General features: G+C 40.5%; 1 protein-coding gene across 6 annotated transcripts in view; it reads right to left on the reverse strand.

Annotated features, from left to right (window-relative positions):
* Positions 1–16,039, reverse strand: part of ZNF236 (zinc finger protein 236) — a 147,204-nt gene that overhangs the window by 59,230 nt on the left and 71,935 nt on the right. For all 6 annotated transcript variants that reach the window (XM_037988023.2, XM_037988020.2, XM_037988022.2 and 3 more), the window contains 6 exons: positions 12,835–13,038; positions 7,450–7,591; positions 6,548–6,808; positions 3,395–3,648; positions 1,895–1,996; positions 938–1,089 (listed from right to left, as the gene is read on the reverse strand). In XM_037988023.2, coding sequence (XP_037843951.1) covers positions 938–1,089; positions 1,895–1,996; positions 3,395–3,648; positions 6,548–6,808; positions 7,450–7,591; positions 12,835–13,038 — 1,115 coding nt within the window. The remainder of the gene's footprint in view (positions 1–937; positions 1,090–1,894; positions 1,997–3,394; positions 3,649–6,547; positions 6,809–7,449; positions 7,592–12,834; positions 13,039–16,039) is intronic.

Below are 16,039 nucleotides of genomic sequence, written 5' to 3' on the forward strand. Positions count from 1 at the left end.
ACAGCAAGGACGAGCAAAAATCCAGTCAATGTTTTCTAACCACTCTATAACAGACCCACGCTCACACTGAGCAGAGGTAAGCTCCACTGACCTTCAGAAGGCCTGGAGTCACAGGACAGACTGTGAGCAGTGGAGTCATCCACCCCTGTGCAGCAACTGCACGTTGCTGTAAGCAAGGGCTTGTGTCTCATTTGTTTACCTGACTTCCAAAACCAACTTAGATAAACCACAACAACAGAACTGAGTTTGCACAGTTTTATTTAGAGAGCTCTGGAGTAAAGTCAGCTGCTAAGAAGTACGTTCTCCACTTCCCAGATTCAGCATCTGCTGCCTGTTTGTAGTTTCTAGCTATGAGGAAAATGTTCTGAAATTTTCATGGGAGGATCCAGCCCTACCACTTGGGCAAAGCTACCAATGGTGGATTTTAAAGAGGGATAACAATTGGTCAATCATTTCTCATCGCTATTAAGAAATTTCCAAAGCAGAAAAATGAAAATAAAAACCAAAATTAAAATGTCTCTAACTAGGTATAAGAGATAAAATTTTACATGATGCATGTAAATGTTTTTTAATGTCAGCATTCATTATATTTTCCTTCTAACATGTTTAAAAGTCCACAATTAAAAATGTTTAGGTTTTGTGCCTAAAGCAACATAGTATCTTTCAACAGGTTATTACCTAACACTCTAGTAAATTCTTAGCTTTTAATCACAAATGCAAGGCCACACCATGGCACGGAAACCTTTAAGTAAAATTAAAATGTTTTAAGGAAAAAGAAAGCCCGATGTACTAACACTGAGGATTTCCCAGGTAATGCAGTAACCTTAATGTTACAAGAAGTGAGCACACCTCTTAGGAAATTTTAAATAATCACAGGGAAGAATAAAATAGCACCTGCTAAATACTGCCACGTATGCACCCCTCTGTCCATACTCACTACATTCATCCCATCAGAGCTGGGAGCCTGCAGCAAGCTCTGCTGGTGGAAGCTTGTGGAGAGGGCCTGAGACTCAAGTGTGCTGGAATCCTGTAGCTGTTGGACAGGTGGAAACTGAGGCTGCTGATGGTACGTGTCAGTCACTGTAAAACCTGAAATAAATTAGAAAAGAGGAGTTCTACAAAAATACTAAAGTTACATTAAAATGTTTTTTTAAAAGGGTTTATAAATTTAAAATGTCTAAAGAGGCATTTCTTTTTTTTTTTTTTTTTTTTTTTGAGACGGAGTCTCGCTCTGTCGCCCAGGCTGGAGTGCAGTGGCCAGATCTCAGCTCACTGCAAGCTCCGCCTCCCGGGTTTACGCCATTCTCCTGCCTCAGCCTCCGGAGTAGCTGGGACTACAGGCGCCCGACACCTCGCCCGGCTAGTTTTTTGTATTTTTAGTAGAGACGGGGTTTCACCGTGTTAGCCAGGATGGTCTCGATCTCCTGACCTTGTGATCCTCCCGTCTCGGCCTCCCACAGTGCTGGGATTACAGGCTTGAGCCACCGCGCCCGGCCAAAAGAGGCATTTCTATTTTCTGAATTAGAATCAGGACTAGCTGTTATTAGCAAGCTTTAACATTGTTTGCTAACAGGCAGGAGGCTGTGCTCAGCAGACATTACAGCAGCAGAGGCTTTACAGAACCAGCCACCACAAAGTTCTAATTTCTACTCAGCCACCTTTTCTTGGCTGGAAACTACGTGTAGAATGGCTGCAAAGGTCACTTTCCAGAAGACCTGAGCAGACCACAAAATAGTATGCATCAACAACAAATATCTCTACAATGCATGCAAAAAGTTATTTGGTTTGAAACCATACATTTTAGAAGGGCCTTAAGAGAAAACATGTAAGGCTGTCGTAAAATTAAATTTAACTGAGGTACACTGACAAATTTCATTGAAAATCCACCACTGACCTTGGGGTAGCCCTGCCGGTTCGAAGGACTGTTGCGCAGGGGTCTGCTCTTCAAACTGGTCTATGTGCCCTCGCAGAGGGTCCTGTGGAGCCACAAACCCATCTAAGGATGAGATGCAAAAAGGGGGACTCATACATTTGGAAGTTATTTCACATCTGCAAATCTGCCCAAAAGTACACTTTGGCGAGTCTTCAAATATCAGACACCTTATTTTGAAGAGACAACAGGGAAAATTTATATACATATATATGCTTAAAGCATTCTCTTTGCATTTCTAGAATATCATCCCTGAAAGCCTTTAGCATCTGTCTTAGGCATTATTCCATCAAACAATATTCTAACATGCTATTACATTCCATAATTGTTTAGAACCTTTTTGGGTGTGCATGGTTGCAGGTACCATAGGGTAAGTGTATAATCCTACCCAAAGACTAAATACATTTGAGACATCCATAAAACAAAACAGTAAACTGGTCAGCACATTGTCTGTTGACATGCCTGTGTGAAATAAGAAGCCTGTGCCAGACGCAAGCCAGCTATGCCACTAATCACACAGTCTACAGTTGACCTGACATTGTTTTTTGCAGCCAAACTTTACTGATGAAGGAAGCGATGTACTACTTTATATTCTGGTTCAGAAGCCTAATCTCACTGCAGACCAGTCACCAACAGTTCACTGACCTACATTAATCTTTGAATCTACATGGAGTGCACTTTGTAGAATACTAAAGATCACACAGATGTACACTTGAAAGATGTTCTCAATATATTGGGCATAAAAGTAGGTCACAAAATAGTATGCACTGCAAGATCCTATTTGTATAACTCTTTTTTTTTTTTTTTTGAGATGGAGTCTCACTCACTCTGTTGTCCAGGCTGGAGTGCAGTGGTGCCAGCTCGGCTCACTGCAACCTCCACCTCCCAGGTTCAAGCAATTCTCTTGCCTCGGCCTCCTACGTAGCTGGGATTACAGGTATGCACCACCACACCCAGCTAATTTTTGTAATTTTAGTACAGATAGGGTTTCACCATGGCCAGGCTGGTCTTGAACTGCTGCCCTTAAGTGATCCATCTGCCTTGGCCTCCCAAAGTGCTGAGATTACAGGCATGAGCCACCACACCCAACCTTATTTATATAATTATAGATGCATACCAAACACACACACACACACACACACACCCCTGCATATTTGTATGGAAAAAAAGTGGAAGCACCTATATCAAAATAAGGATGGTAGATTTTGCTGTAGTCCTAAAATTTCAACTACTTCCTAACAAGATTTTGAATATTTCCTAACAAGAAGTCTGATCATTCTGTTTTTGTTTAAAAAAAAAAAGAACTTCCCCTAAGAAATCTAATAAAATTGAAGAGTAAAAATCTAAGAGGACATGGAATGATATCAAATACTCAAATTCAATCTCTCTCACATACAGCACAAATTGTTTTAAAAGTCAGTGATCCACGGGATCACTCAAAGTTAAATATCCTGAAACATTTACCTTCATCTGCTTCCAAGGGCTGATCTGTCAACTGCTGGCCCAGCCCTGCTTCCTCTGTGCCCACCACGTGCTGAGGCTCCAGGTCCAACATGGCCTCGGGGTTTGCTGCGACCACCTCTGCCGTCTGTGGCAGCTCGTCGCTCTCGATCTCCACCTGCATCTGAGTGGAGGCCTGCATGCTCTGCTGGTCCACAGTGCTATCGTCTATTGAGGCTGCCTGCTGATGCTGTTGGAGCTGCTGGGCAAGTTCGTATCTTCAGAAAAATTAATGACAGTTCATCAGACTAGATGCTGTCAAAGGTTACTTGCGTGGGATACTACAGTGAAAAAGTTGTCATTGATTAAATAACATTTTTTATTAATGATTTCATTTTGAAGTCATGATGGCAATTCAGATAAAAATGAACACATTAGTAACTCTGAAGAGAGCTCGTTTGCCTCATCTTTAAGTGCTTCCACTGGCTACAAGACACGAGGCACAAACGGAGGATAAAGGACAATACACACCCGAATGCCTAATAGTTTAAACACATTAAAAAGATGTCTCGTGTTTAAAAGTAAAACTCTCCCAACTCAAGTTCGGCAATGAGTCTAAGTATTCAGAAAAATAATTGTACTAAATGAGACGACACCTTTATAGACTGCTCTAAATCTGACAACACATGTGGTGCACAGACAGAGAGGCTCCAGCCTCATCACCTACTGTCTCTCACAGCCCGGGCCACAGGCGCTTTATCGGACCAATGATCCAAATGTTGCTGCCAGCAACATTTACACACACAAAGTGTATCCGGCATATATTCATCAAAGTCAGCGATTTCTCTTTCAAAGGAAAAGATGAACAATGAATTCATCAATGAACTGAGAACTTGAAAAAAAAAAAAAAGAAAAAGAAAAAAACATCACACAATTATCTGTCTAACAGGCTGGCTACTACAAAGAATATCTAAGACAAAGAGCTGGTTGGGTGCGTGGCTCACACCTGTAATCCCAGCACTTTGGGATGCCAAGGCTGGCAGATCACCTGAGGTCAGGAGTTCAAGGCCAGCCTGGCCAACATGGTGAAACTCCATCTCTACTACAAATACAAAAATTAGCCAGGCACAGGGGTATGAGCCAGTAATCCCAGCTACTCAGGAGGCTGAGGCAGGAGGTTGCAGTGAACCAAAATCGCATCACGGCACTCCAGCCTGGACAACAGAGCGAGACTCCATCTCAAACAAACAAACAAAAACACCCACACACACAAAAAAAGTGCCGCCTGGTCCCCTCTTCTGCCTCTGCACACACAGACCACACAAGCTGTGTCACAGGCTCTATTCCAGTGTCTTAGTAATCTGCCTACTCAGAATTTCACTCTCAGTTCCAAACAAAATTTTCCCTCTTCGTTTTCTAATATCCAAAATAGCAATTCATAACTACCTTTACTGTGGAAAGGAGAACAAAAATGTGTCGCATGACGGAGAAGAGTCAGAAAACGCATGCCTGCACCTACACTGTGATGCCTCCACACAGCAGCACAGTGGCAAGCAGAGGTCTGTATAAGCCACCCTAACCTACGCACCCGTGTGTCACATGCTAACTGATGGAGGCTTGTTTTCTGTTTGTTTCCTTGGTTGTTTGCTTTTTCCCATAAATTTGACTATAGTAACCTTCTTTACCTATCTTTAGTATATGTGATATTTTGGGAATTTCCAACAATTCAGACAAAGGAATGAAACCCTGGCTGGATGCTCTCCTTGTAGGCAGACTCCAAATGCACACAATCTGTAAAAGCAAAGCACTGCAGCTCTGCAACGACAGGCTGATCTGCTTAGTGTCCTCTCAAAGCTCTACACTGATCTCCTACACGTGTCCCTCGAAACTGATGACAAATAATGGCCATACGATATACCACTTAATAAAGGTGACTCCGCAATTATGCCATTGGTCACTGGGTCTGGAAACAAGGGCCTGAACACCCACATTCCCAATACTACCACAAAAAGTACACTGGAAAAGGCTGGCTTCCTAACTAAAAAAAGATTTGATTTAAACATTCCACTGAGCAAGCAAGCACCCAAGCTCCATTCTTCTTAGCATGGTAAGCTCTCGGGCCAACTGGGGACCCGTCACCCTGCTACAGCGAGCAGAAACACAAGTACCTTCAACATCCATGTGCCCCCAAGTTCCCCAGTTCCCAAACACATGCAGTGCCCTGCACAGGATTCCCTCCACAAAATGCAGTGAAGTATAACTGGATATGTAATTGACAGGAGTCCACTATATAACACCGCCAATACCACACTCCCTGGGTGGTTTCAAGCAGCAGGTAAATTTCTCGGCTCAGCAATCAATGATGCTGAAATCAAAAATGTCAATTCTGTTCAGGGTGCTTAGGCATTCAGATCAATAATATCAAAAAACACTATCACAGTTAACTTATTCTAATATTTAGGGTTTTGCTTTGTAGGCGACATCCAGGCAGACATATCTGGGTTAAAATGCTGTCTCAAAGCAAATGTTTCAGGGCAGCAGCTTTAGGCCTAGTGACTCTCCCTTTCACGTCTCCTAAGCTGTGGTCACCCTACCCAGGTTTTACAGTACCACACGGAATTCTGCGGCTTCACAGAAATACTCATCAAATAGGCCCTAGCACTAGTCAGAAATGCATCTCTTCCGGATTACGTCCACATAGAGATGAGCTAGCCTTCCAACCATGTGGAAATATAAGCTAGGCTGAATGAAAAGTTTATGGAATATCTAAAACATGTATCCTTTAAAGTCAGCAACACAGAATAATTACCATTCTGATTTGCTGATGACAGGCCTAGAAATCACAGGGTCTTTAAGATTCTCTTTTCTGAAATATTCACTATCTGACTATACTAGATACAGTCCAGCATTTCATCTAATTATCAACTAACAGCTTTAAAAGAGAGCTTTACAGAATATAAACTGCTTCATTATTAAATTAAAAATGAAAATGCTAATGCTTCAGTCTATGGCTCCCATTAGATCCTTAGACACTAATACTTACATTTCTTGAGCCCATATAGTACAAGCTAGAAATAATCATGTAAGAATCAAAGACAATTATTTCCTAAAAACACTCCCCATCATCTACTGGAAATTATAAAGATGATAAAAAGTGACCATTAGAATTACACCCACCTGTGGGTTTTCATGTGCTTTTTGCAATTTAGTGAAGTCTTAAATGTTTTTTGACAATAGGGACACATATAGGGACGAAGGTCGTTGTGGATACCCATGTGTCGCCGTAAGCTGCCACCAGTAGTGAAAGCCCCATTACATATCAGACACTTGAAAGATTTCAGTCCTGTGTGTGTTCGGATGTGTGCTTTGAGCACACCTGCAGAAACAAAGCCTCTTCCACACTGAGAACATTTAAAAGGTTTTTCACCTGTATGGGATCTTAAAAAAAAAATACACATTTTAATGAATAAGTTTCTTATACTTTTATAATGCTTTGTGACTAGAATGCACTCTTGCATTTCGCTTCACTTCATCATCACATTTTTTAAAGCTAAGCAGCAATGCTGGAGCTTTTCACATTTTACAGGTGAGGAAGCCTGAGACTCAAGAGTGCTTAAATGAATTGCCTCAAGTCACACGACTGAGACAAAGCTAGAAGCCAAGTCTTTTTCTAAGTTATATACTTTTTTCATGACATCACACTGTCTCTCATGATCAAGGTTTGACTTCCTTTTCACTGTGGCTAGTACTAAGAATTCACTTAAACTCCGATAAACACATCTGAAAAACATAAACGGAAGTCTAAAAATAAACCAAATACTTCTTTGATATTTCTTGGAAACTGCAAACATTGAAATTTAATGAGCATATACATAAATTCCAGGGGCAATTTTGTAGAATATTTTAGTCAAGACATTAAAGAATAAAAATATTAATTACCAATAAATGTTTTGGAGTCAAATGAGACATCTTAAATACCAAAAGCTAATGCTACCATCCTAAATACTTCTAGAAGTCATCAGGTCACTAAGTCAGTTTAATTATACTAAATATTTCCACCTGTGAATCCGTTACCTTACCTGATGTGTTGTTTAAGGTGGCAAGATTTTTTATATGCACGATGACAGTAAAAACACTTGTATGGTCTATCTGCTTCATTAACAAAATTATTATTAAAATAGCTTTGGAAAAACTGGTTTTTTGGAATGGGCTGGATAAGACCTACAAACCAAAAGAAAAGCAGACATAATTCACTGTCAATGCTAGTAATAAAATTAAATGTCACAAGGCATATGTTTTACCCAGAAGATGAAAATTCTGATGTTAGACTTTAATGTTGCAACTATTTTATTTTAATTGTGTTAGAAACTGGCTATTCAAAGAATACCTATGGGGAAACATAATAAATTAATACATTTATAATATAACATTACAAATTAATTTATAAATTAATATAAATATTATAAATATATATTAATGTTCATTTTTTCAACATGAGAAATATCTAGTCACAATTACTTCCTTTGATTCCACAGCCAATTTTTAATGAATTTCTACATTTACTTTCTATCTGGGCATTTGTCAATATGGAATGTACATAACGATGTCCAAAATTCAGGATAAGCACGATTTTAATACCTTGTTTATTCAGTATGAATACTGCACACTAGGTACTATAATAAACTGAAAACAAAAGTGACTATAACATGATCTTTTGTTCAACAAAGGTTAGCGTTTTCACAGATATCACTAAAGGGATATCTACAAACAACAAAACTACTAATTTAAATATTTCACATTTTATATACATTTACTAAATAAAGAATTCCTTCAGGTTGACCATCTAATAAATATGACTTGATCAAGCTACTGCATTATATCAGGAATTCAGGACAAACTTAGGTATAAACTTTCGAATTCCTTAAGAGTCACTTGGAACGCTAAGAGGAAGACGCACACAGTCTTCTATCAGCCTCTGTCAGCCTTGGGCTGCTCCTTCTGCCCAGACAAGGAAGCACTGGCCAAGATTCTGTCCTCTGCCCACAGCTCTCCATTCCCAGTCCTCTCTCCTCCCTCAGTTGTACCTTAACTTCTATGCAATGATTAGCAGGATGCACCTCTGAACACACTCTGCTTTCCCTGACTTTCCATAAAAATACAGATTCCATTTCAATTTCTTCCCCTAAAACCCACTTCTCCCAGCTTTCCTAGTTGCATGCCTGGAACAGTCTTCTCCTGGTCCCCAAGGCTGGGGAGGCCCGGACTTCTGAGAGTTCCCTTCCCTCTCTTGTACCCGGCATTTGCCAGTCCTGATGATCAACACCACTCCCATGTCTCTTAAACTTGCATCTTCGCTTCTTTTTCCACTGCCACCAATCGCAACAGTGAAACAATTACAAAGCTGGAGGGAGTCTGACAGCCCAACCAATTTCACTCAGCTCATTATTAGATTTAAAGAAATTCACCTATGCTTCCTGAAGCTTGCATCACAACCCTGCTTAGTTTTCAAAAAGTATTCAGAACTCTCCCTTGTGATATAATCCACACAGCACAACCCCTAAGACTGCCAACCCTTTTCTCATCTCACAAGCCTTCTGGACAATCAGAGCTGTGTCAAAGACCTCTCTTCGGGCAGCTCTGACACCACCCTGTGCTTGACAGCACAGTCTCACTTTTTCCTAAGAACTCGTTCTGCTCAAAAGAGAAAAATGCAGACTGGGCATAGTGGCTCAGGCCTGTAATCCCAGCACTTTGGGAGGCCGAGGTGAGTGGATCACCTGAGGTCAGGAGTTCGAGACCAGCCTGGCCAACACGGAGAAACCCCGTCTCTACTTAAAAATAAAAATAAAAATAAAAAAATACAAAAATTAGCCAGGCATGGTGGCACAGGCCTGTAGTCCTAGTTACTCAGGAAGCAGAGGCAGGAGAATCGCTTGAACCTGGGAGGCGGAGGTTGCAGTGAGCCGAGATCGCACCACTGCACTCCAGCCTGGGTGACAGTGAGACTCTGTCTCAAGAAAGGAAAGAAAAAAGAAGAAAAATGCAGGCAACCAGCCCACGCCCACCACCTTCCCTAGGACACACATGCCAGGACACGCAGACTGAATGCCATGCCTGCTTCTCAAAAACAGTCACGGCACAACCCTGGATGCAGGTTTCCTCTTCTACAGTGCCCTCAGTCAAGGACTCCCTTAGACTAGCGCTAGCTTCCTCTACGAGCATTCTACTTTCATTTACTCTCACAACACTATTCTATGCTAAACCTCATCTTACCATGTTTTTATCAAACTCTGTCCCTCAAAGATTGTGACAGCCAAGTCTTTTCTACAGCCTCTAAGGAGCCCAGAGTCTGAGAGAAGAGATGAACACAAATACAAATAACAAAATTAAGCATAAGACAAAGTTACAATATTTTACAATTTACAGTGTGAAACTCCCTCTAGCAATCATTTCCCTCATATGTCTCCATCAGCCTAAACCAAAGAATTCACCTTCCCCTATATGGTCTAAGATACAGGTATCTGTGAAGCCAACAAGCAAAATATATCCCATTTTAACCACGAAACATGTCTGAAGAGTCAAGACTCTAACTCAACTGAAGATTCAAAAACTTGAAGTCAAGAAACCCATGGGAATATAACTTGATTTATGGCAACCTGAAAGAAGAAACTGGTCTGTTGTTTCATTTTGTAAGCAACCAAAACTGGTCAAGGATATCAAAGTATTCTAAGCTACCAAGGGGGTTTTGATCCCATTCTATGCTCAAAAACAGTTAAATACCATAATAATTATAGTTCCTAGGAAGCTTAGTATAATTCATATATCAAATTATCAGACTTTTTTTATTTTTACTTTTTTGAGACAGAGTTTCACTCTTGTTCCCCAGGCTGGAGTGCAGTGGTGCAATCTTGGCTCACTGCGACCTCTGCCTCCTGGGTTCAAGCCATTCTCCTGGCTCAGCCTCCTGAGTAGCTGGGATTATTGGTGCCTGCCACCATGCCTGGCTAATTTAGGTATTGGTAGTAGAGATAGGGTTTTGCCATGTTGGCCAGGCTGGTCTCAAACTCCTGACCTCAAGTGATCGCCCACCTCGGCCTTCCAAAGTGCTAGGATCACAGGCGCGAGCCACTGCGCCCAGCCAGACTGGTGTTTTGGAGAAGATGATCTTTTACTATCTTGTCAATTTGTTGTGTATTTTGGAGTTTTCTATTTCTTCTATGGTCAATTCTGCCAAGTATATTATTCTAGAAAAGATTCATTTTTCTATTTCCTTTTCTATTTCTTCTACAGTCCGTTCTGCCAAGCATATTATTCTAGAAAAGATTCATTTCATCAAAATTTTCAAATATGTTAGCAAAAAGTTGTAGAGTATTTGCAAACAATTGTTACCTCATTTGTATCTGTGCTTACAACTTCTTTATCATTCCTAATACTATGTTTTCTCACATTTCTTTATTAGTGACAAGTCATCTATTTTTTCTGTTCATTTTTGTAAGTTTTGTAAAACTTCAGTTCACTACAGTTTTGTCTTCTATCTCCAATTCCATTATATGTACTAATTCAGGGGTCCCCAAGCCCCAGTCTGCCTGTTAGGAACCGGGCCACACAGCAGGAGGTAAACAGCAGGTGAGTGAGCTTTACCATCTGAGCTCTGCCTCCTGTCAAATCTGCGGCATGTTAGATTCTCACAGGAGTGCAAACCCTACTGTGAACTGTGCATGTGAGGGATCTAGGCTGCGCGCTCCTGAGAATCTAATGTCTGATGATCTCAGTGGAACAGTTTTACCCTGAAACCATTCCCCTCACCTGATCCCCCATCTGTGGAAAAACTGTCTTCTGCAAAACCAATCCCTGATGACAAAAAGGTTGGGAACTGCTGTATTAATTCCTTTCTGCTACTTTCTTTTAATTTTCCTAGTCTTTTAAGTTAAATATTTTACTTATTTTCAATCTGTCTTATTTTCTAATAATACTCAAAAGTCTTAATTTTTCCTAGGACAGCTTTGATCTATCCAATCTGTTTATATAATACTCATATCTGTAGTATGTAGTATCTGTTTTGAGTCCTTCTTTTCATGTAATGAAATTTTGGATGGCTATTTTATAAGTTTTTCAGTGAACTGTAATCAAAGATTGTATCCTACACAAAATCAACTTCTGAGAATTTACTGAAATTTTTCTGTATCCTAGAATGTGATCAACTTCTGTTTCATGCATAATTAAAAGTGTGTAATTTAAGGCAAAAGGTTCTATGAAGCTATAAGTAACCCTTTGGATTTGTGTGCTCAAATCTTCAGTTTTAGGGGTTTATTTAAGTTGACCTGTCTAACTGAGGATCTTTCACTACACTTGAGAATTTGAGTATTTCCTTTCTTTGAATTTTTTTGGTTTATATATTTTGATGTTAAACTCTTAGATTCACACAAGTTTATGGCTGTTGATCATCTTATTGGTGGCCCCCAATTTTTAACAATCTAAAATCTCTCTATACAATAATTTGCAATTATTGTAAATAAAGGTTATGCTTTGGAATAAATGAATTATATTTTGTTTAATATTAATTTTGCTTATAGATTGAATTATCTTTCCTAGGAAAGTAGTGAAATACAGAAACTGCATAAAAATGTAAATTCACACATTAATAAGTGCTATGGCCTAAATGTTTGTGGTCCCCCAAAATTCATGTAGTAAGAGGTAGGACCTTTGGGAGGACATAGCCAGAAGGCACCATCTGTGAGGAAGAGAGACCTCACTAGACACTCAATCTGCCAGCACCATGACCTTGGACTTCCCAGCCTCTAGACCTGTGAGAAGTAAACTTCTAGTATTTATAAGCTACACAGTTAGTGGTATTTTTGATTCAGGAGCTCAAACAAATTAAGACAATGAGGTTTCTTAAGTTTTGTTCTAGCACTGACAAACAAAATTTTTCTGAAGATTCTAACAAGCACTGTTTTCTTTCTAGATCGTTAACAAAATCATAGTTTGGATTGATTATAATAACACTGAACCTAAAAAGAAAAGCAGGCAGATTTTTCTTTTCCTTTTTAATTCAAAGATTAAAGTAAACCAAATAATCTGTAACACAGCACAAAGAACCTAAAGATGAAAACAACAACGTGCACTGTGTGTTTCACATAAAAACCACTTGTCATTTTTGATGGTTCCACTGAGGTAGCAATGTTTCTTCAATGAGGACTTACACACTACTGTTTTCACTTACACATTATTTGTCTCTAATCCAAGAAAACAATTTGAGCAGTAGTTTGGATACAACTTAGATTTTAATCTTGATTGTAAAACATACTAGCCCATAAAGCAAAACAAGGCTTAACACAGACTTCATTAATACTATGCCTAAAAAACTATTTAACTACACAGACCATATGTGCATACACAATTCACAAAATACCAAAGAAAATAGTACTCGATAAATTGTAAAGACATCCTACAATCCATCTTACCTAAGTCAGTTATGAGAATTGGTTCCTGCAAAGGAATGTCAGGGACTGGAACGTTCGTCTTGCCAACACGAACCTTTGCAGGTTTACGCTGGTGCCTCATTTTCCTTAATTCCGTATGTTTAAAGTGGGAAGCAATGTGAGTCTTCCTATGGCCCGAGGTTCGAAATTTTTTGTCACAGTGAGGACAAGCAAAAGGTCTAACTCCTAATAAAAATGAAATCACATTTTAGAATTATTTCCAGAAATTACATCTCAACAGCAAATGCCAACATAAAATGTTAGTACTTCCAATATTGATTTGCACCTTCAATGTATTAAGCCATGCTTATAATTTAATGGATATTGTATATTATTTTCCCTTGTTTGTATACAGTGCATATTATAGATATTAAGGCACGTAATGAGAATATTTTAAGTTAAAAAAGAACATTTCATATTTTTAGGACAAAGTCGTACATTGTAAAATATGGATAGTAGTTCTTAAGGACGTTACAGTATGTAAGGATGCTCTCTCTCTTATGTCATCATCTGTAAAGTGGCTTAAGGACACCTGCCTCCAGGGCTGCTGCTGAGATTACTTAAGCTAATGTTTAAACAGCACTTAGCAATGTCTCACATTTTGCAAATAAACAATAAATAGCAGTTGTCACTGATTGTAAATGATGATAATAGTACTAATATCTTAATGCTCCTCTCACTACTGTGCCCCATTTCTAAAGAATATCTCCTTGTTTTACAATTTTATTAGCAAATGAAAATGTAAATTCCAAAGAAACACATACAATAAAATTGAGTAACTTCAGCTTTGTCAAATACTCATCAACATTTTCAGCCCAGAGGAGGATCCCTGAGGAAATTTGGGAGATATTGCCAGTGAGTATAGGGTTTCTTTGCAGGGTGATAAAAACGTTCCAAAATCAGACAGTGGTGTAGGGTGTACAATTCAGAATTGTACACATTAAAATGGTAAATACTATGATATGTAAATTACATCTCAATAAATATGTCATTAAAAAAATGGAGCTCCATAATGAAAGATTTCACACCTTAATACTGATCAGAAAGCCTCCATACAAACAGGTCCCTGGTCCTCCCCCGGCCCAGCTACAGTCTTCAGGTCTTCCCAGATCAAACGTAGATTACACGTTGTGTCCTCAGAAAGGCTCACTCAGTCTAACTCTAAATCTGATCCGGACAGAAGTCTCTTTTCAACCTCTGTAATTCTACGTTCATTTATAAGTGTTGCTTGTTTTTAATGCCTCCCCCAGCAAATCCTTAGCTCCATGGAGCTCAAAGTTGCACCTGTTTTCTTTACCTGTAGATACCTCATGCCCAGCCTATAGAAGAGACTCAGCAAGTGCTGATGAAAAGACAGAAATGCATCCTCCAAGTAGTCAATTATTGCTCGCCCAGGTGCTGCGACTCAATCCCTTCTCAGCACCTGTGTGCAGTACCTATTGGTAGTTCCTGTGTGTGGCACTGTGTTTGGTACCACGTGTGGTACTTGTGTGTGGTACTGTGTTTGGTACTGTATGCACTACTTGTGTGCAGTACTGTGTTTGGTACTGTGGGCAGTGCCTATATACGGTACTGTGTTTGGTGCTGTGCATGACGCCTGAGTGCAGTACTGTTTGGTACTGTGTGTAGTACCTGTGTGCAGCACTGTGTTTGGTACCTAAGTGCAGTACCGTGTGTGTGGTACTATATGCAGTACTGTGTGTGGTACTGTATGCAGTCCCTGTGGGCAGTACTTGTGTGTAGTACTGTGTTTAGTACTATATGCAGTACCTGTGTGTAGTACTGTGTTTGGTACACTATGTACTACTTGTGTGAAGTACTGTTTGGTACTGTGTGAGGTGCCTATATGTGGTACTGTGTTTGGTACTGTGCATGATGCCTGTGTGCAGTACTGTGTTTGGTACTGTGTGCATTACCAGTGGGCAGTACTGTTTGGTACCTGTGTGCAGTACTATGTTTGGTACCCAAGTGCAGTACTGTCTGTGGTACTGTGTGCAGTCCCTGTGGGCAGTACCTGTCTGCAGCACTATGTTGGGTATTGTGTGCAGTACCTGTGGGCAGTACTGTTTGGTACCTACGTGCAGTACTGTGTTTGGTGCCTAAGTGCGGTACTGTGTATGTGGCACTGTGTGCAGTACTGTGCATGATACTGTATACAGTGTCTGTGGGAAGTACTTGTGTATACTATGTTTAGTACTGTGTTGGGTACTGTATGCAGTACTATGTTTGGTACTATGTGCAGTGCTTGTGCACATTACCTATGCACGGTAGTGTTTAGTACTGTATTGGTTACTGTGTGCAGTACTGTGCTTGGTACTATGTGCAGTAGCTGTGTGCAGTACCTACGCACAGTACTGTGTGGTCCCTGTGGCCAGTACCTGTGTGGGTGCAGCACTGCAGGCCATATCTGTGTGCAGTACCTGTGTGCTGTACTGTGTTTGGTACCTGTGTTTGGTACTGTGTGTGGTCCCTGTGGGCAGTGCCTGTGTGAGTGCAGCTCTGCAGGCTGTACCTGTGTGCAGTACTGTGTTTGGTACTGCACATAATGCCTGTGTGCAGTAGTGTTTGGTACTGTGTGCGGTACTTGTGTGCAGTATTGTGTTTGGTACTATGCTTGGTACCTGTGTGCAGTACCTGTGTTTGGTACTATGTGTGATCTCTGTGGGCAGTGCCTGTGTGGGTACAGCACTGCAGGCTGTACTTGTGTGTGGTACTGTGGTACCTGTGTGCGATACCTGTATTTAGTACTGTGTTTGGTACTGTTTGACATGAGTTTGGTACCTGTGTGCAGTACCTGTATTTGGTACTGTGTGTGTTCCCTGTGGGCAATGCCTGCGTGTGTGCAGCATGGCAGGCTGTACTTGTGTGTGGTACTGTGTTTGGTACCTGTGTGCAGTACCTGTATTTAGTACTGTGTTTGATACTGAGTTTAGTACCTGTGTGCAGAACCTGTGTTTGGTACCGTGCGTGGTCCCCGTGGGCAATGCCTGTGTGGGTGCAGCACTGCAGGCTGTATTTGTGTGTGGTACTGTGTTTGGTACCTGTGTGTGGTACCTGTATTTAGTACTGTGTTTGGTACTGTGCTTGGTACTGAGTTTAGTACCTGTGTGCAGTACCTGTGTTTGGTACTGTGTGCAGTCCCTGTGGCCAGGGCCCATGTCATTGCAGCATGTGGGCCATAGTTGTG

The sequence above is a fragment of the Chlorocebus sabaeus genome, chromosome 18 (genome assembly GCF_047675955.1).
Source record: "Chlorocebus sabaeus isolate Y175 chromosome 18, mChlSab1.0.hap1, whole genome shotgun sequence".
Classification (NCBI taxonomy): domain Eukaryota; kingdom Metazoa; phylum Chordata; class Mammalia; order Primates; family Cercopithecidae; genus Chlorocebus; species Chlorocebus sabaeus.